The sequence below is a fragment of the Rhinolophus sinicus genome, chromosome 2 (assembly GCF_057876585.1).
Source record: "Rhinolophus sinicus isolate RSI-liver-muscle chromosome 2, RSI-T2T, whole genome shotgun sequence".
Taxonomy (NCBI): Eukaryota; Metazoa; Chordata; class Mammalia; order Chiroptera; family Rhinolophidae; genus Rhinolophus; species Rhinolophus sinicus.
Genome location: NC_142502.1, coordinates 44,010,437 through 44,032,345, shown reverse-complemented (window position 1 = coordinate 44,032,345; position 21,909 = coordinate 44,010,437). Strand labels below are relative to the sequence as shown.

Here is a 21,909-nt window from a genome sequence, read left to right as displayed (position 1 = left end):
GTTGAAATGTTACTTTTAGTAGGAAAAGATTGAATTAGTGTATAAAACAAGTAGTAATAAGCCATCAGTTATTTTTTGATAGATAAGACAGAATAATATTTCACAATTAGATAGTACCTTAGAGATTATCTTGTTCACCGTAGACCAGTAATATCAATAATTCAAGATGCTTAATCCACCTTGATTATCAATCAAGAAGGGTCCATTCTAAATGCTTAATGTGTTGTAGACGAGTTTCTTTTGTTTATATTTGGGTTGCTACTTAGCTGAATTCTTTCACTTGAATATCCTGAGCCAATTTTAGGCTTGATTTCTTTTGACAATGCTGATAATGGAGCTTAGTCTAAGACCAAAGAAAGTTCTTAGTCCATGGATAATCTGTAAAGCATACGTATAAAGTGCGTATGGGAACTCAGGTTGTTGGTTAAATTTATTATAACGAGTTCAAGGCTATGTTTCTAATCCCATTTTTCCAAGAAAAGTAATGGCCCATCGTAAACACTGTACCTGAAGTTCCAGCCAGTCATCTTGAAATTGTCTATAATGGGTATTGAGAAACTTCAAATGGATCTTTTTGTTTGATTAGACTTAAGGATCAGTTTTGAGATCTAAGCCAGCTCTTTATGTTCTTTTTTTCCTTCTTGCAATATTCCCAAGAAACAACCTGCTTTCTTTTCCTTTTTGATGGTTGCCACCATCTAGCCCATGAAATTGTCTTCTCCAAAAACTGACTTTAGCATCAGATACAGTTTCTCCAGTTTCTTGTCTACCTTGTTGTTCCTGAAGACATACATCTAAGCCTTTTTAAATGAAAATTTTATTACTGTATAATTACATGGAGATAGAGGCATGTGTACTACATAAGGTGAAAAAGAAAAACTGCCAAGGATTTATAAGTGGAAAGATTTTGAGTTTTATATATCATATATTAATAATAATAATATATAATAATATATGTATAAACTGGAAAACTTCACACAGTGCTGGGAGGTGTTGGAATTCCAATCAATCAGAGTGGGAAGACCTTGTTAAACATATGGGGTATTGAGCAGAGAGACCTCAGAAAAGTCTTGTCTTAGTAGGAAGTATAAACTAGCACTAGACTAAAAGCTAATGTACGCCAACTTTAATAAAGCTTAAAAATAAAATTTGAGAGAATCAAGGTGTTCCCCAATTAACTTATCTGCCAAATAAAAGTTTAATATTCTTTAAAGGAAGAGAACAAAAAGGAAATTGCCCAAGGCTGGGGAAAGAATAACAGGACAGGAGAAGTGATTAAAAATTTCTCAGAGCTCATACAAGGCTAGGAATAATTTGTTTTAACCATAGTGGACAAATCTTTTAATACATGGAACATTGAGTAGAGTTTTTAGCATGATATTATTTCAGTGGGGGTGGCTGTGGGATGCAGGGATAGGAATAGCTTTAGACTGAAGGTGGCTCTGGACCTGCATTATCAAAGCTTAAGAGTAAAACTTGAAAGGACCAAACTGATTCCAAGTAACTGAATTGCATCCAAGAAGGGAAAAAAAGAAAAAAACTCAAAATGTAAAAAACTACAGTAAAGTCCAGCACCATAGATATAAAATTGACAATAAAAAATTACATTACATGCAAAAAGGAAGGAATATATAATCCATAGTTTAGAGAATCTGTCAGTAGAAATAGACTCAGAATGACAGATGATAGCATTAGCAGAGAAGCTACTACAAATATTCCAGTAGTAGATGAAAGCATCATCATGATGAGGAGAGAAATGGAAGGTATAAAAAAAGACCCAAGTTGAACTTCTAGAAATGAAAAATACAATATCTGAAATAAAAATATGAACTGAATTGGATTAAGAACAGATTAGATACTGGAGAAGAAAAGATTAATGAACTTGAAGACATAAGTTATACAAATTATCCAAAATGTAGTACAAAAAAACAAAAGGGGCTGAAAAGATATGTGAATTTTGTATTTTAGTAACAAGCAGTCTAATATACATGTAAGTGGCTTCCCAGAAGGAGGAGGGAGGAAAATAGAAAAATATTAAAAAAATAATGGCTATATTTTTTTCCATATTTGATGCTTAGCCAACACGATGGAGAAGAAACATGAAAAGAAAACAAAAAATTAAATTGTCTGAAATTAAACTAAATAACAAATTTTCTGAAAATCAGGGATAGAGACAATCCTAAAACCTGACAGAGAAAAATGACACATTCAGAAGAACAAAAATAAGAATAAGAGCACAGTTTTCATCAGAAAACAGGTAAGCAAGAGGCCAGTAGAATGATATCTTTAAAGTATCTTTTAAAAATCATGAAGAAAAGACTTTTCAGCTAAAAAAAATGTTGAGAGAATTCATCACCAGTAGATCTATACTATAAGCAAGAAAAGAGGAAAAAGGAACAATAATAATAGATTTAAGCTAAATCATATTTATATTTGCATTAATTACAAAAGGTCTAAACATTTCAATTAAAAGGCAGAGATTGTCAAGAGATAATTTAGCAGAGATAGCTAGAGAGAAGAAGCTAGAGAGAAGATGTTGTCTATATGAACCTAACTTTAAATACTAAGAGACAGATAAAAATATAAAAGGATCAAAATAGATATACTATGTTAAAATTGTACACATAGAAAATTTACGAAGAATAGACCATTTGTAGGGAACAAAACAAATCTCAATAAATTGAGAAGCAGGCAAAGTGTGCAAAGTATGCAAAGTATGTTCCACAACAGAATTAAATTAGAAATCAATAACAGAAAAATATCTGGGGACTCCAAATATCAGGATATCAAATCATGCACTTCCAAATAACCCATGAACAAAATAAGAAATGACAGAAGAAATTAGAAAATATTTTTAACTGAGTGAAAATGAAAACAACATACCAAAACGTATGAGGTGCAGTTTCGTAGTGCTTAGAGAGAAGAAATCATTAAATTTCTTTTCACTAGAAAAGAAGAAACAACTCAAGTCAATGATCTAAGCTTTCACCTTAAGAAAGCAGGAACAATGAAAAAACCAAACCCAAAATAAGCAGAAAGAAATAATGAAGGTAAGATGAGAAATCAATGAAATAAAAGATAAACAGTAGAGAAAAATCAAGGAAACCAAACACTGGTTCTTCAAAAAGATCAATACAATTGATAAACCTGTAGACAGAATTATCAGGAAAAGAAAGACACTAATTACTGATATTAGGAATGAGAGTAGGGACATTACCAGGGACATTACTATAGATCATAAAGACATTAAAAAAGTAAACGAGGTTTTTTTGTTTTTTTTATTACCAGTATGAATTATCTAGTCTTCTAAAGCCTCTGCCTTGAATAAATGCCTTCCCACATTCCTTATATTCCTAGAGATGAGCTTAGGGCCACCCTGTGGCATCAGGCTTTTACAATCTTCCTCCAGGTTGACATCAGCTCATGAATCAGCTCTGTTTAGACATGATCATTTGACAACATATTCTGCTGAGGTGGCTGGTTAGCTCACTGCTTATAAATTCACTATGGTCTGGCTGGGCTGGTGAGGGACCCAACGCTGAGCAACCGCTGTCACTACACTTCAGAAATTCCTCAAGGGACTCAATGGTTGCTTCTGGCTAGTGGTGTCATGCTGCATTCCTCTTATGTGTGTCTCGGTCCCATGCTTTGGTAGTAGATCCCATCAGGCTTTCATCTCTCAATTTCATCTAGCCTCTGCTTGCCCCCAGCAGTGTCTTCTGGGAATGCTGTCCCCTGGTATTGTGAAATTTATAAACTGAGGGCTTTATTCGTGGTCGCCAACCTTCTTCCCTACTTTTCAGGACTTGAAGGGAAACCAAAGACTTGAGGGAGGACTTCTTGTCTCACTAACGGGCTGAGCCATTTTTATCCTCACCTCCCCACACCCGCAGGCAAATCAGAGAACCCTGGGGCTTAGGAAACCCAAGTGGAGACGGGTCTGCAGCTTGGCTGGTTTAGTTTACTTTGTATTATGGCTGAGAATGAGGGGATAAAGCAGCCCTCCAGGATGCCTCAGGAAACAGTTTTGGAAAAGAAAATGGTAGGCTGTTTCAGAGCCATTTGTTCCTGCTTTGGACTGACGGAGGGAATATTGTGAGGGTTCAATGTATTTTAAGCACTGGTTCAATTTGTACTAGTTAAGGCCCTAGACATCTGGATTCAGAGTTTTTAGCCCAGAAGTCATAAACGGCTCTCAGAAGGTTTTGTTTGGTCAGTTCAGTATTTTTCTGTTGCTTTAATTTAATTAGTCACCAACTGAAAAATCAGGCCATTTTGACACCCCCCCACTTCCAACCCTCCAGTTTTTCACATTTCCAGCTTCTTTTGGAAATTTTGGCCCTTCAAGATTTGTGTTCTTTCATGGTGATGAAAAGGCTGAGTTGAGTACCTGCTATGCTTCTAGGGCCAGTGATCTCTTGATTTTCTCAGACGCCACCAGCTTTGCTCCTTTACGCTACCTCTCTGGCTCTATAGGCGTTTGGGTCTGATTCCAGCTTTTGAGAGTTGGAGGGAAGGCAGACAGTCCTCTGGAGGCAGAAAGCGAGGGGATAGTCATGCTGCCCCTCCTTCGAATCCTGGCTCTTCCATCTGCTGAATGACAGTAGACAAGTTACCTTGCCTTTCTAAGTTTTAGATTTCTTATCTGCAAATGCTACCTCATAGGATTAGTGTGATGATCAAATGAAACGAACTCTAGCTTATCATGGAGGCTGGTACTTCGTAAGTCCTCTATGAATTTGATATTAACTATTTTCAACATTATTATTAATGTACCTGAGAGGAGGGCAGCAAGGGAATATAAGTATACATACTGTGTTTCCTCGAAAATAAGACGTCCAGACCATCAGCTCTAATGTGTCTTTTGGAGCAAAAATTAATGTAAGATCTGGTCTTATTTTAATATAATATAGGACCAGGTCTCATATAAAATATAATGTAATATAATATAATATAATATGTAATATAATATAATATAATACAATACTGGGTCTTATATTAATTTTTGCTCCAAAAGACTCATTAGAGCTGATGGTCCGGCTAGGTCTTATTTTTGGGGAAACAGGGAATATAATATTTTCCAGGTAAGAGATTATTTTATTCCCTTAGTAATTCCTCAAAATATTTTATCCCCTTCCCTTGCCCCCAAAATTATTCCTTTTACATATCTTTAATCCTGTTGATATGAGGGCCTATTGTCTCTTAATTTGAATTCAAGTTTGATTATCTTTTCATGTATAATTCTTTTATTTCAGTTTCTGTGTTTTAATATTCCCCTAGCTATTCAAGCCTATTTTTCTTTTTCTAGAATTTGTTAATATAGATACCTAAAAAAAGATTACAAAATTTTAGAAATAAGACTAGTTGTTTTGCAGATATATGGGGAAAAAAATTTTAATAAGAGAACTTTTATTCCTTAGAATTTATTATTTTGTCCTACTCGATTGTCCTGCTGTAATGTCCTCCACGATTCCTATAGAACACAGTAATAATGTCCTATAGGAGCCTCCACTCATGCCCGATTTTATTTTTAAAAAATTAGAAAAAAAGTTTAATTCCTTTTTTCTAATCTAGAAAATATTAAATTATACTTTAGTTTTTCTAATCATTTGTTAGAAATTGATAACTGCTATAAACCTAAAATATTCTTGTTACACTAATAGACCAAACAGAAGTGCTAAAAACAAATCTGTCACCTAATTTTAGATTTTACGTAAATTAGTAAATCTTTTCAGGATAAAGAAAAGTATACCAAAGATATTTTGGTGCAGATTGAAAATTATCTTCCATGAAATAAAGATGAGTCTGAGAATCTCGCCATCCCTTAAAAATGTGTACCAGTGCTCATTTAGAATCCCTTCTATTTTATTAGAAACAGTAATTTCACCAGCAGGAAGTAATACAAGTAGGTTTAACACTTCTTTCATTGTTGTCCATTGCAGACATTTTGGATCTAAGATAAGAATGCAAATGAGAAATAATAAACATCCAGTCCCTGATGATTCATTTAAGTCCTGCTCAACTAGCTGTAAGCTTCCACTGGGAGGAAGAGTTAGTTCCTCCTGGCTGCCTTTGTTTCTTTCAGTGCTCTAAAGAACTTTGTACTTGGGCAGCTTTGCTCTGCCGTGTCAGGCTGCTGGACAGGAATTGATGCTCACGGCGCCGCTGACCAGGGCTGCTTTACTGAAGCTCACTGGGCGTCCATCAATCACAAAGTGACGGATGCAGCCTGTGAAGGGTCTGCCCAGGGCCAAGCGTGGTGTCAGTAGAGACTCTGAAAAAAGAAAGAAATCAAAGATTGCAATTGAGGCATTCCAAGCCCAGATATTACTTTATGGTAAAAATACACGTATGTAATAATTGCTCACATCATCAAGATGATTTACATGTCAAAAATGAGTAATGTACTCATTTTGTCAGGAACATAATCTGCATTTGAGGTACTGTGTTTCCCCGAAAATAAGACCTAGCCAGACCATCAGCTCTAATGTGTCTTTTGGAGCCAAAATTAATATAAGACCCGGTCTTATTTTAATATAATATAGGACCGGGTCTCATATAATATAAGACCAGGTCTTATATTAATTTTGGCTTCAAAAGATGCATTAGAGCTGATGGTCCAGCTAGGTTTTATTTTCGGGGAAACAGGGTAATATGAACATGTGGTAATTTTAAAGTTTTTTCACGTTTTCCAAGATCTAATTTGTAAGACTACTTTAGCTGTCTTCTAAGGCTAAAATTTGCCACTTACATGTAAACTCAGCTATGAATTTTCCGGATCTACCTATGCTTTTTGGAGTTAATTTCACCTGGGCCTCACTTATTTGATGTGTTTTGCTGAGAAGGGGGGAATAAATTTTAGCTTCCACACTATTGTTGGATTTGGATAATGTCTCTGTTTAATTCATATCATTATTGTTCACCTTTAAGCCTCTACATTTTTGCCAAGCTCATAAAATATAATGAGAAAATAATGAATTCGAATAAACCAAATTTTAATTTTTTTGAGCTCAGGGTTTAAGAACTATAAATAGGATAATGATAAATAGCCTGGTCTGTGTGTGGGCGAAGGTGCCCTGAGGAATGTCAGGAGAATTTTCTTCCCTTATCTTAATTAGAGAGCTAGAAGAAGCCTTATGTTTATTAATTGCACAGACACAGTTAAATGTGTTGGGATGATAGAAGCAATATAATTTAAAGCAACTTAGAGAGCTTAGAAATATCATGAAATTAAAATCCATTTAGTCAAAGCTTATTATTATGTACAAATAGCTATGTGAACAGTAGCAGATAAAAGATGGGCAAACATTAGACATCAGTAACTCAGGAAGGAACATAAAACAGCACAGCAAATTAAACATCATCAAACAAAATGTAATAAATTTTCTAAGCGATGTAGATGAAGAATAGGCAGAAGCTTTGTACTGAAAATAAATCATGGAAAGAGGATTTCATATTTAGAATGATAATTATCAAGTTTTAGATTTGGAAGGGGCCTGAAAGATCAATTCTCTTTGTCTCTAGGTTAGTATGACTGACTATATGTATATTATTCAAGCCTGCTCAGCGTACTTCATCATTAGAATAAAAATGAATGAACAGGTAAGAATATAAGGACGGAAAAATCTATTTCTCCTGCCTATTTGGGAGACTGGTTTTTGAACATGGACTTTGATTCTGCCCAAGCTTACCACCTTTCAGTTCATAGAGGACATCATCTAGAGGAAATAATTCATATAGAAATCATGGTCTGCGAAATTCACCACACAATTTGTTGTAGGTAATGACAATAAAGTACCCCAGAACCCTAACATAATTGATTAATAAATTCAACTCATGATTTTAATAGTGGACATGCCTCAGGTTGAAAGCTTGACTATATACAGAGTAAGAGAGGATTTTCAGTAGTGGAATGAATGTTCGGCTCTCTCTGCGCATGGACTATATTAACTTAAAAAAATTCTTTTATTTCTAATTTTGATTTTTAAATTGTCCAGTAAAGTTGACTTGTTTTGGTGTGTAGTTCATTGAATTTTAATGCATTGCCTTTTTATGGATAGAAATAATGTCACCAGGGTTCCAGGTGGTATAAGAGAACTGGTTGGGATTCCAAGAGAATTCATTGCATATAGCGGTTTTGTTTGAGTCTAACTTCCTTTAGTTATCCTTTTTCATGCCCCAGTTTCTGATGTGATTTTGGTGGACTTAATCTTGAACAGCTCAAAATGATGTAATTAATGACATTCAGCTTAAATTAGAATTGCTTTTGTTCTAAGTTTGCTGGCGTGTTCCCTAGCTAGAATTAAAAGCTGCACTGGTACATTGGGCTGGTGGTTAGGTCCCCCGGCCAGCTAGTTCCCGAATGCTGGCTCATTCGCTAAAATTTGCTATTCATTATGTCTCAGGCAGGCTGAATTTGGCTTCAGGTGCATCTTGCCCACCCAGTCTGTGGAGCTTACCAGCTCTTGGAGTGAGAGATGATGGCAGTGTGTAATGCTAGGATCAGACTCTAACAACAAACAAAAATCAAAGAGGCAAATATTTGTTTGCATGACTGAGTAAGCACTTTGAATGCAAAGTACAAACGCTGTAACTTCCATGACAGAGGGCCATCCATGCTTGTTTTGTCCACTCCTGTGGCCTAGCACCGTGCATAACAGACACTCTAAATAAACGTTTGTTGTGTGTTGAATGAAGTCATGTTCCCTGGCAACAAGGAGTGTACTATTTACGTAGTTTCAACAACGTTCTGTGATAAGTGCTACAACAGTGGTATGCATAGCACGTTCTAGGGAGAGAAGGTGTATGTGTGTGTGTAAGTAGAAGTCTGAGCTGAGTCCTAAAGGTCAATAAGCAGTTAAGAGAAGTTGGAAAAGTTGTTCTTTGAAAAGGTACTAGGGAAGGAAAGGAGGAACATTTTCCAGAAATTGAGGCCCTGTGAACTTTTGCAAAGGCCTGGGGCGAACAGAGCATCATTGGACATTCAGGGATCTACAACTCAGAACGTACGGGGAGACCCCAGGGGCAGGGGCAGGGGCAGGCCAGGGGCCAGATGAGCAAGGACCTTGCATGTTATGCTGAATTTGATCGTACAGGCCCTTGGGAAACATGGACTATTTTAAACTATGTTGTGATTTCTAGGAAGAAAACAATGTGCAAAAATGTAAGAAATGATGTGACACATCACCTGCATGAGGTGCAGTGGTGGCCGTTGCCAGAATCCCTTTCAGAACAGAAGCCAGGAGCAAGAGGAGAGGACTCAGGAATGGAGATGGGAATGGACAGGGGAAGTAAAGGAGAGGAAGGCTGCTTTCGGGGACGACAGGGGTGGGGGGCCCTCAAATATTTCTTTCATTGGGGATTTACTGTCATCGTCAATGCTGGTGTTTGAAAATTTCATATTTTACAAAGCAGAGGAGAGTTTAATTACTACTATGTAGGGAGTACTCAAAGTCAGATGCATAATTTTATCTGTGTTTTCTCATTCTCTTAAAACATTATTTGCCATTACATGGGTCAGTCTTAAAATAATCTAGTTAGGAGGCAAGGAAAAATCATGTTGTTTTTCCTTAAAATCCCAACCAAATTTCGGATGTAAAAGCTTGGTTATAGCCTTCTCTCCGGCTATAAACATTCAGTTATTCTAAGTTAGTGAAATGTGTGAAAACAAACACATTCATCATAAAGTGATGGTCCCTGTTTCTGAGGTTTAAAACAATTGTGTGCATGGGGGTGGGTCCTCCTCACCGTCCTGGATTACACGCCATCCTTGGCAGAAGACAGCAGCAATGTTACTGACGATGCTTACAGACTTGCCACTGGGAACCTCTTTTAGGGAATGTCACTACGTAGGAACAACAGAAGTTATGCCCAGTAACCATTGTCAAAATTCGACTAATCCTGGACAGGGAGAACTGTGTATTTTCTTCTTTTCCACCAAGGAAGGGGAGCATTTATCAGCAAACTTTTAGTTCTCCAAGGCTCTCAGACCTTAGAGCAGTATTAGCAAATGAGTTTTCTTTGCGTGAGAGATAAAATAGTGTGTGTGGGTCTCACTGTGTGTATGTGAGGAGGCTAGCTAAAGGGAAGAGAGAGAAAAACAAGCAAGTATGGCAGAGGGAGAGTGATGTCGACTGGTTAGACGGCTGGGGTCTAGTTCTTAGTGTTACTCTATGGTGATCCTTTGGGGGGTCACAGTTGTCAGCATACTCTTTCCTGTGAAAGGACAGTGTATATAAAACCCTTAGAGTTATTGGGTGAATTGTGAAAAGACGTGGCTCTAGTCTTAATACTATAATAACAATGATGGAAAGTCACTGCTGTTTTTCTTTTTGAAACTGTCCTTTCTAAACAGCGCTTACCTGGAACACCTCCAACAAACACAGGCTCCCTGTGATCAACTGGTTTTGGATTCAGGGGTCCAACCACGTGATTCACTTCAGAGTCTACATCCAACTGTACCACATTTGAATCTCTAATAACTAAAATACAGGGAAAAGACTGGTCATAAATGACACTGGAGTGGTTAATTTTCACATGAAAGGGACTAATTTATCACAGCAATAGCTTTTATTTATTCCAGAATAAACCCCACACTTTCTTCTGTATCACTGAAAACATTGATGTCTAACCAAGTAATCACTGTGACATTTTCCTTTGAAAGGGAGACTATTTAAGATACTCTTTTCATATAAAATTTAAGAATATTTAAGGTACTGCCACTTTTTTTGCTCTGTAGCATATGCATTATTTAAGTAACTCCTCAAGACTATTTTGGCAACATTCATATTTTCAAATACATGTATGTGGATTCAATACATATTTTAGTACAGTAGTATTTGATTCTCTTCTTGGCAACTTTCAGACTGTCATCCATCACTTATTCCAACATGTAACTTATAGTCTAAGTTCTGCCAAGCCATCATCCCACAGGTAGGTGTGTACTTCCTTTATAAAGGAAACCCAGGCCATACAGCTCTTCTTACCTGTAATTCTGTGCCATCTACCATCACAGAGACTCTGCTTGGGTGTTACTGAGGTGGAAAAGTCTCGAAGGCCATTGTTGACTTTCACTATGACCTGCAAAAGACCGGGCACATTATATCATTTCATTTCATTTCTCTTCATTGTGATAAAGTTAAATTTCTTAAATAATTCACTACAGGGAAGCAATATTTGAACAAACACCCACACATGATCAGCTTTGCAATTTGAACACAAGGGGTCACTCTTCAGTTGTCTATAGAAATAGTTTAACATGAATGCTCCTAGGAGAGAGAACAAAATAATGACATAGGAGAGCGGAGGGAGAGGAACAGTAAGATAACAGAGTGAATTCCTTTAATGTTTAAAGATGTGTTACACAAAGCAGTTAAGGTGTTGGTGAAGAGCAGGGACTTTGGAGCCAAACGCCCTGGGTTCATATCCCAGCAGTCCCACTTCCTCTGTGCCTCTTTCTTATTTGTCAAACAAGAGTGATAATAATAATACCTACCTCACAGAGCTATTAGGAGGATTAAATGAGTCAATCTATATAAAACATGTAGAATAGTACCTTACCTTATATAGTAAACACCATATAAGGATTTGTTTAATTATTTTATGCTTTAATAGAATGTACCAGAATTCAAATAAAAATCAGTTATATGATTTTAGGGACAATGATAATATGCTGCTCTTTCCTTAACATTTATTGGAATGCTCTCATGAATGTTTTTTTTATGTACTTTTAATTATTACGTAGATAAAATTTTGTATATTCTTTTAAACCAAACATAATATTACAAACATTTCCCACACTGCCACATAGTCTTTATATATGTATATTTTAAAAGTTTGCTTTTATAAAAATTAGTTTCATTAGTTTCAAAATAACATCATGAATGTTCTTTAGTAATATTATTTTAGGATGAAAGTGGTGTTTATGACATTTTTTATTTCTACCAGTTGAAAAAATTTTGTTTGATACACACACACACACACACACACACACACCTGGTATACATATACAGAGGGTGTCCAAACAGTGTATACACATTTAAATGAAGGGAAAAACTGTACTAAATGTAATAATATATATGGGTAACAAAAGATGAATACAAGTCATGTGTATACATCTTTTTGGCACCCCTGGAATTACAGATAGGAAGATAGATATCTTTGTGTTTGTTGGTTTTGATAGTTGGATACATTTGCTGCCTCCATTTGTTGTAAAGTTCCAATTCTTTTGTTAAAACCCTTTAGTTGTGTTGTTATTTTTGATTATATTATTTATTTTATGTCACATTTTTGTGGCTCTTTGCTCTAATTAATTCCCAACACATGACTTTGAACCCAAATATTTTCTACATTTAAATTTCATGTTATTGCTTCCCTGTTCCCCCCCTCGCCCCCCAGTTAGGAAAGATTGATGAAATAATTCTGGAAATCAATCTACTTCAGATCTGGAATCCAAGGTCAGAGGAGACAGACTGCAAAAACAATTTTAACACGTTACCTGCCCATTTTTCATGTGAACATTTAGGTACTCCCCATTGACACTGTGGCCATGAACAAGGGTCCCAGAACTGCTTCTGGGTCGGACTTCCAAGGCAATCTCAAATTTCAGTCCGATATTGAACGACTCATCTGTGGAGACAAATACTATCAGCTCTCAAGAACAGCAACCTAAATTGTGTAACTATGGTGTGGTTTCGTAATTATATATTTGTGTATTTGTTTTTGAAAGTTTGATGCGTTCTTCAACAGATTGGTATAATAGAAAGTGGTATTTTTCCATGTCAGACCCACTGTGAAAAGCTCCATGGGGGACTGAAGTAACGAGCACATCACTCTTGTGGGGTGTGGGATGGGCCCAGCATGCTGAAAATACGCTATGGCTGTGGGAGCTCAGGGAGAGGGGGGAGGAATTGATTTTAATTCTTCCTAGCAGGAGGAATGGTTCCTAGTAGGACCATTGCATATTTCCAAAGTGAGAAGGAGGAAAGGGCACAGGTACAGAGGTTAGGATGTTTGGAAAGCACTGTGGATGCCAGTGTGGCTGGATTGTCCCCTGCCATGGTGGTTGGGAAAGGGCTCTAGTGCGCAAGTAGGGAAGTCAGACTTTATTTTGAATTTATTCAACAATGGAGCTGACTTGATCAGAGCTGTATTATAAAATAATTCTTAAACAAACACAAAAAGATAACTGATACCAGTGCTGCACACATTTCAGAGGAGGAACTTAGAGCAGCAAAAACAGTCAGGAGCTACTAGTGCAGTGACGTACGAAGACGAATTCTTGTTAAGAATAGTTATATTTACTCCAAGAGACTAATTGCAAATGGGGCCATCTTAATAGTGTTCACTTGATGTGTCTTCCTATAAATCATTTTTTAATTTCTCCTGCTATTAGTTAATGTTTATGGAGAACATAAATTGGGCACGTTGCTATGCATTTTAAGCTGTCTATGTCCTTGTGTCCTTATCACTGAAATTCAATAAAGGGCTGAGAAATGTGAGTGTAGATGTATTAGTAGAGAAAAAGGAAAAGAAAGGCAAGTAACAACATGAGCTAGACAAAAAAAAGAAATATTACCTGTGGTTATTCTGTGGGACATGGTGATGGTTTAAGAAGACATACTTGGCTGCATTGGAATGTCTTTATTCAGGGGAGGTACAAAGTACCCAAGTACCTTGAGAGCAGGGAACATGTGGAACATTTTGTACCTTTCTCACATCTTTCGAGCACCTACCATGGTGCTTTCCTCACACCTGATGGTTCCTCTGCAGAGTGTTTATTAGAATGGATTGGATCGTGATTGTGTGTCGTCTGTTAGGATTTTATTTGTTTTTAGAATTATTATGTTCCATTACCTGGTATAGGGACTGCCACACCAGAGGCATACAATAAAAACTTGTTGAATGAGCAAGAGCATAATAATCAAGGAGAATAAAAATCCAGAAATAAAATTTCTGAAGGTTAGTGTTATCTGCTGGTGTTTTGCAGGGTGAGGGGAGGAAGTGGAACTTCCTTTAGTAGGGACAATGACTCATGCTATGAAGGAGCAGAGAAAGACCCAGAGAGCAAGGTGGCCAAGAGCCAACACGGATCAGGTGCAGCCAACACGGAGCAGCACAGGCATTTCTAAAGGAGCCAAGACGGTCTTACATCCAGAGGTTTGGCAGTTGTGGAGAAGCTCTGGTCAGGGAAAGCAAACAAGGATGGGCACGCATGTCTGGTTTGGAGGAGTAGGAAGGGACAAAGGTGGTCCTTGTTGAAAGAGGCTATTTTCCAGGGCCAAGTGAGTTTGGCATTCTCAAGTTTTAACTCTGGGCCCAATATCCCTGCTAACCACTTCTAGGAAAGAAGTATTTCGTGATTCATATTTTCAACATAAGTCATTGTTACCTAGGACCACGTATCCTCCTTCTGTTGAAAAGTATGTTCCTGTTTCCATTGGACCTTCAAAACAAGGAGTCACGCTAAATGTCTGAGAAGCAGAGGTGATGGAGGCTCCATTGAGCTGGAGATTGCTGAGACAGCCACTGAAACTGTAGACTGAGTTTATCTGAGAGAAGAAGACATTTCTTAATATCCATTTACTCAACACTCACAGATACACACCAAAGGGAAACAAAATGAAGGGACTTGAGTCTTGAGAGAAACCAAGTACTGCCTTATTTATCTTAGCTATCTGAAAGAGCAATCGTTTTACAGGTAGTTGCTTTTTAATTAGTTATTTGAAGCTAGAATTTTACATTTGATAATGTCAGCCTGCAGGAATTAAACTGAACATTTTTACATATACCAGGGCAAAATAAATGGCAGCTGCGGTTTTCAGACTGAATATTACAAGTATCCTGGTTTGTTTTCCTTCAAGAATGACAGCCCCCCCCAGATCACCTAATGCCAATGAGGGATAGCAAAGTTCTTAACTGTCAAATCTACAATGGTCAAACAGCAGAAAGCTTGCATGTCTGGCTTCGTTTGCTCTTCTTGTGGTTGAACATTTGTTATACCACAGGAGGTAAAACTTGGGCCACTTCATACAACTGATTTAACACTGCTTTGGAAATCTTTTATGAAGAGTTTGTGATGGGATTGGGGCTGCTGACTAAAATCTAATTAAAGATAACCCCTCCTTCCCCTTTTTTGCCTTATTCACATATGTATTAATGGATCTTAGAAATGTATTGACTCTTTGCATTAAAGTCAAATCTATATGTTAAAAATATTTAATCCTTTAATGCATTCCCTTTATTGCTAAATATTTTTTAAAGGTACAATATTTTCAACTTTTAAATGATAAACATAACATGTTTCTTACTATACCCTCCTTTCTCCCCAGGGGTAAACACATTTCCTTGCACATGTACAGATTTTGTCTGTGTATGTAAGAAACAAAAACGAGATTATAATTTATAATGGCCTGAAAGTTTTTTTCACTCAATAATATGTAATGGAATGACTTGCTCTTTTTTTTTCCTTGGTATTTTTTTTATACTAAGAGAAGAGACACTTGCTGAACAAATAAGCATTTCCTTGAGACATAACTGTTCATGACAATTTATACCTCAGAAACTTTTTCCATCATTACCTCTACCTTCAAATCAAAAGATTACTCCTGACCTTGTAATGCCACAGGGCAGGCAGACGTCCTGCAGGCAGTACTTACTTTCATATCCCATCTCCAGCCAAACTACAGTTTTGCTAATCATAAAATGAGGACTAGATTAAATAATCTTCCAGCTCTAAAGGTCAATGGCTCTACCTGGTCACGCCAGGCTCACCTGGACATTTTTCACAGCCCTTCCAGGAGCCACTCCTCCCAAATAAATAGGACCCTTGATTTTCCAGGCAGCTCCAGTAGGAAGAAGACTTTCTTCTAGGACTCGAAGACCATCAATTATCAGTCGGCCGCTGCTCTTTTCCCGAATAAATACCACCTGGATGGAAAGAAGACCAATAGCACATGTCAAGTACTTCCCAAGATCGGGGGAAAGGCTGTGCTGCCTCTCTTCTCAACTTTGCTACTGCCACACCGTGGGAAATCTGCAGATCTTAGGGAAATAACAGTCCTTTCTTCTTTCTCTGAAGGTCGGGAGTTTAGCTCTTCCTTTAAGGCTTAATTTAAAGTTACAGGCTGAATTTCTGAATACAGCTTATATTTGGCAGAATTCCATATGAAGCTCTTCCCAGTTGGCCAACCCACATGCTGTCTCTTAAATTTATTGTAATTTATTTTAAGGCAGCTTATATTGCTTACTCTTCCATTACATACACACTGATTTGCTTCAACATTTAGGTAATTCTTCTTGTTGCATCCTGTTTTCCTAACAGATAATACTCTTCACTTTGTATCTTTCACAGTTTAGCTAAAAAAACACTCAGCAATTGTTACTGAAAACTTAGAACATTATAGGCAGTAGAAAAAAAAAGTGAGAAATCTTTAGAAACCAAACTTCAATTTATGTTGGTCATTGATTCTTTGGTTAAAAGAATTGCACTTAAAAAAAAGTTTATCTGTCAAAAAAATTACACTCAGCCTAAAATAGTGTGCGTCAACATTTTTATAAGAAATCGATAAAAGTTTTTGAAATTGAACTCAGCATATAGGAAGAGAATTTTAAAATAGATGTTTCTAGAGAAACCAATGGTGGGACATTAGTGGATATTTGTAGATAATAATATTCTCTGCCTTCAACTTACATCATGCCACGATCCATCATTATATTTCTCTTGGCTTCTAATCTTCAATTTCCTGTGGCCAACATTAAACATGAAAACCAAGCGGCCGTGGGCTAAGAAAAGAGTCATGAAGTCATTCTCTTCTTGATCTGAGACATAGAAAATCATTCCATGGGAGGAACGAGTTTTCAGACGAATGGAAAACTGAGACCTGGTAAATGAAAATGAAAAGCTTACCATCTGTAAAATTAGACTGAAGGTGATCTCTGACTTCCCCGAAGCAATACAAGGTAAGGAAGAATAAATAAGTAGCCATTCTATCTAATCGCAAGCAGCATTACTTCTAATGATCTATTAGTATTATTAATGAATATTGGGTAAGCACTGCTAGTTCCAAATGTAAGTCCTTCTCCAATTCCTTACACAACAGGGATACATCCCACATTTAAGCAAGTGTTGTTTCAGTTAAAGATCACATCATGTCTTGCTTTGAAAATGTGGTTGCAATTAGTTTAGTAAAAATCTATCTGTTAAGGAAGCCTATTCGTGTGGAGAGAATACTAGTGAGTAATTAATATGCCTATGGAAATTTGCACAGAAACAATATGATTTACAAATTCAATTTTTTCCCAGTAAAAATAAATCAATATCGCATGTTAAAAACAGCCACCAATATGTGTGGAAATTAAAACTGTAGAAATTTAGCGCTAGGCCATAGATAAGATACATTTATTAAGTTAACTTCTGATTTGATTAACTTTAAATTATTCCTGAAAAGTACAAAATACTGATTTTGGCTACTAGGCAAATAGCAAATTAGAAGGCATTAGGGTTTCCTATTGAATGCATTGCTTGTATAAGTGCTTGAAAGAGCTTTATGAGACCTATATAAGCATATTTGGGTGCTAACACTTTAGAAGAAATCTTCAATAATACTAAATAATCTGAAGATTGGTGAAATACTGTGAAGAGGTGAGCAGCTTTAGATATAGCTTGAGGACCAGTAGAGATACAAGTGTATTTGCATTTTCAGTGTCTTTCCTTATTAACTTTCCAGCAGTTCAGAAACATTCCCATTTATAATTTCAAAGCAATTTGGGGAGGGGAGGTAATATCAAGGTTAGATGAGTCATTTGAAATTTGCTCGGTCTTCCTTTCTTTGATTGTATTTTCTTAAAGACTTTTAAAAAATTTTATTGGGGAACAGTGTGTTTCTCCAGGGCCCATCATCTCCAAGTCATTGTCCTTCAATCTAGTTGTGGAGGGCGCGGCTCAGCTCCAAGTCCAGTCACCAGTTTCAATCTTGAGTTGCAGGGGGCACAGCCCACTGTCTCATGTGGGAATTGAACTGGCAACCTTGTTGAGAGCTTGCGCTCTAACCAACTGAGCCATCCGGACACCCAATTGTATTTTCTTTTTGATAAAACACAGCAAACTCTTAGGAGAATGCTGTTTTATGCACCTTATTTTGGGGAAGAATGTCACAGAAAATGTAATTTCTTGGAAAGTATGAATCATGTAGTATTCAGCATTTATTTTGATGATGAAAGAATGTGATTAAGGTGGCACAGAGTGGAAAGATCACAGGAAAAGATGATATATGGCAAATAAGAATGAAGCCCAGCCATTGTATTAAGTTTCTAGAAGGATAGTGTGTTACTTTACTTTTCACCAAAATCTCCTTTTAAGTGTTCAAACTCTTGACGGCTGTTGGCTGTTCCTCCGTACTGATAGGCGTGCTCTATTGCTCTAGGGCTGTTGGAAAGGTGGCAATGAGAGTCTCTTGGAGCATTCCTCTCTAGAAATTTCAGGCCAGCAGGATCCCAGGACGGTGCATCTTTACTTTTCTCTCCCTATAAGAATAGGAAATAAATCATATCAAGGGATAAAAGTGACATACTACTAACAAAAATTCATTTGTTATTTCCTTATCAATAGTAAGGAACTTAGATGACTTGTTAGAGGATAGGGATTTGTTTTCTAGGTGATGAGGAGCCTAGAACACAAGTTTTGAAAGCGGAGAGTGGTCTGATCTGACCCACTTAGGAAGAAAGCTTGCAACAAAGGAAGGGCAGGTAGGGGAGGAAACGTTTGGTAGCAGGGAGAACTGGAGGACACAGCAAGAGCCAGGATGAAAAACAGGGCTAGAAAGGGAAACAATTCTGGTTCAGGATTACTGAATGAACACACACCTTTAGTTTTCAACCCTCCCTAATTCCCACTGAAACAGCAGAAGAACTGTATACATACAAATAAATCCATAGCAGTCCTGGAAATCTAGGAGGGATTCTACTAGCAGAACAAAGCAATGTGGAATTTCCAGAAGATATGATATCGATTGGGATAGATTTTGGCCAAATCTCATATGGCCAAAAGACAAGACCCCTCCCCCACAAAAAAATAATTAGTTTCAAGCAAATTCCAGAATTACCCTCAAAATCCAAGTGTGGTGGGGAGAGGGCAAGTTAATTAAAGGGCAGATCAGGTGTGCCACTATTCTGCTCTCAGGGTAACACCTCTTACATTAGGGTTCTGGCAATGGAGACTCCCACAGTGGGGTGAATGTGAGGTGGTGCTCAAGAGACTCATCCATCCTGAAGAAAAGCCCACCTGTTCTCACCATCCCCTCATCCCTTCCTCACACAGTTGGCAGGACTTGGAAGCTGAGTCACTGCTGCAGAAGCAAAGACTCTCTCTTGGATAGAGGAAATATACTCAGTTGCTAACGTTTTTTGGCCTAGGCCCTCATATATCAATAACGGCCGTGGCTTCAACCATGAGTGGGCAGAATGGGCTGGAGTGGGTGGGGCTTTAGGGAGCCTCTTTCTTTAACATATCTTAGGAAATTTCCCCATACTCCATGCTTTGTTTCAACCTTAGTGGAGTAACATGCCTTATAATGGGAGATATGTTCACCTTTGTCTCATTGAAGGACACAGGAAATGCTTTGCATGGGGCCTGGAGGATGGTGGTGGTGATTGGTGGGGGCTTGGGGGCTTTCTCCAAATCTGGCTATTACTCATTCTTTCCATTCCTATGGAGAGGATCTCACTCTTTCTCAGTCAGTGTGTCCAGTTAGCTATGGGAAGAGAGCAACGGGGGCTCAGCAAAGCATGAGGTTATTGATCCATGACAGTCTCAAGTCTTTTTCTGCTTCAATGTGGGAATACGTGGACTAGGATCTGTCTCTTGTCTGCTGCAAAAATTAACAAACTGTGATATCTTTATATATGGTAACCAAATACTCTAAATCCCCTATGGATGTTTGCTCTGAATGATAATAATTATAATAATAATAATATATAAATTAATCAATTACTTCACTACCATAGAACACAGAGATTCAGTTTACTTTCCTAAAATGGTACGTGTGTGGGGATTCTCACTGAACCCCATTAGACTTCGGTTTTACCAGGGTAATTTTTTTCTCTGAGAGTCTATTAGTTGCCATCCAAGTGGTGGTACCAATTGTAATTTAGCAAGATTCTTTTGTTTCAGATAACAGCCAAACTAGTTAAGCTACTTATGAGAGAGAGGGCAATGTGTTGTAAGGATATAGCAGTATCTTAAGAACACAATCCAAGAGAAGATAATATAGTGGGGTCCTGCCAGGGGCAAGAATCAGGACTGAGAATGCTAGGAAGAATCAAGGCACTCCTTTTCTGGATGTTTCTGGTATCTCAGCTTTGTTTTTCTCAAAGTTTCTCTCTTCATCCTTCTTTCTCTACAGGATGGCTTTTTGCCTTTTTCTCTTTCTATAAACGGCTTTCTTTCTCTGTATATGATTAACATAGAGCTCTTAGGTTTATGTGTTTTCTGTTCAATGACTAGTCTCTCTGGGTTCCATGTTTCCAAGGAAGAGAATCTGATGGCCCAGCTTGGTTGACACAACCTAGCCTGGTCCAATCATCTATATCCGGATAGATGAGGTCAAATACCTAAAATATTAGGTCTGTCCAGTGGGTAGGAAATCACATCTCAGAGAAAAGGAGTGGTTGGTCAGATACCCCAGAATGATGTCTATTAATATATAAAATGTTCATTATCACACTTATCACTAAATGAGAAACTACTTCCCCAATTAAATTTGCAAACAAAAATTATGAAAAAAAATTAGGCTGGTATGTAGGTGGGTAAGACAGGTATTTTTATATACTCATGAGGGAATATAAATCAGTTTTACCTTTTGTAAAGTAATTTGTTTTGACCCAGTAATTCTACCTCTAGGAATATATCCTAAATATTTATTCACCAATATGATCAAAGATTAATATACTATGATCTTCATCCATAAAAGGAGAAAAATAGAAATAACTGAAAGTCTGTTAATGGTTAAATGAATAAATGCATAAATGGAAATATTAGGAAGTATTGTAAAAACAAATAATTATAAGCCAAAATTGCTATGAGTTAGTCTTGATAAAAACTTAAACCAGAGGCCACACGTTTTTCCTGGCAGCTATTTAAGAAGCTATTGACACAAGGGTAAACATAAGGGAAAGTTAGCAAACATTGACATTTTAATTACTAAAAAATTATGTAGAATCTATAGTGATTATGTATCTTATTAGAAAGTTGAGTTTCTAAAACTTTTTACCAGAAAGGCTAAGAGGTTTCCTATAATATTGAAAAGTTTATGTCAATAGTTTCAAGGGCTGTTGATTATAACCTTGAGACTATGAACATTTGTTTAGGAAACTACATTTGGGAGACAGCTTCATACAGAAAACTGTATTCATTTAAAGGGGTTAATTGTGTTTGCTTTAGAAAGTTGATCTTCCTCAGCAGCCTATGATATTAACCTGTTGTCTATGACCAGTGCTCAAGTCCCAGCTAAAAAATTCTCAGGATAAAACTTTTAGCATCAACATATGAAGGTGACAGTAAGATTCCATCAGAATTTCACAGTCTCTTCTGAAAAATCCTTCATAAAAAATCAGTGAAATTATCTCTCTGCCTGAATCACTTAAAAAAAAAAAGTCTTCCATGTGAAATTTGGGAAGGGATCCTGAAAAATTTAAGATCCAACCTTAGATTTGGTTATATATGAACAACATTATGTTATTAACATTGATAAAGAAATCATGTATGAACCAAGGGAAAGTTTCACAGGGATTCTAAAAAGTCGTCCACATAAGCTGTACTATATGGGGAAGTGCTTCAGATATAATGGTCAGTGAAGAAACCATCAGAAGCAAGAAGCTGGTGGGGATGCTTCTCTCTGCTGAAGGTTCAGAAGC

The 21,909-nt window shown here is 37.1% G+C and overlaps 1 protein-coding gene across 5 annotated transcripts in view; it reads right to left on the bottom strand.

Moving 5' to 3' along the window:
- Positions 1-5,844: 5,844 nt before the first annotated feature.
- Positions 5,845-21,909, bottom strand: part of LAMA4 (laminin subunit alpha 4) — a 129,902-nt gene continuing 113,837 nt past the window's right edge. For all 5 annotated transcript variants that reach the window (XM_074333455.2, XM_019735050.3, XM_019735053.3 and 2 more), the window contains 8 exons: positions 18,335-18,522; positions 16,691-16,880; positions 15,772-15,927; positions 14,390-14,549; positions 12,497-12,627; positions 10,986-11,079; positions 10,362-10,481; positions 5,845-6,274 (listed from right to left, as the gene is read on the bottom strand). In XM_074333455.2, the coding sequence (XP_074189556.2) occupies positions 6,129-6,274; positions 10,362-10,481; positions 10,986-11,079; positions 12,497-12,627; positions 14,390-14,549; positions 15,772-15,927; positions 16,691-16,880; positions 18,335-18,522 (1,185 nt within the window). In that variant the 3' untranslated portion in view covers positions 5,845-6,128. The remainder of the gene's footprint in view (positions 6,275-10,361; positions 10,482-10,985; positions 11,080-12,496; positions 12,628-14,389; positions 14,550-15,771; positions 15,928-16,690; positions 16,881-18,334; positions 18,523-21,909) is intronic.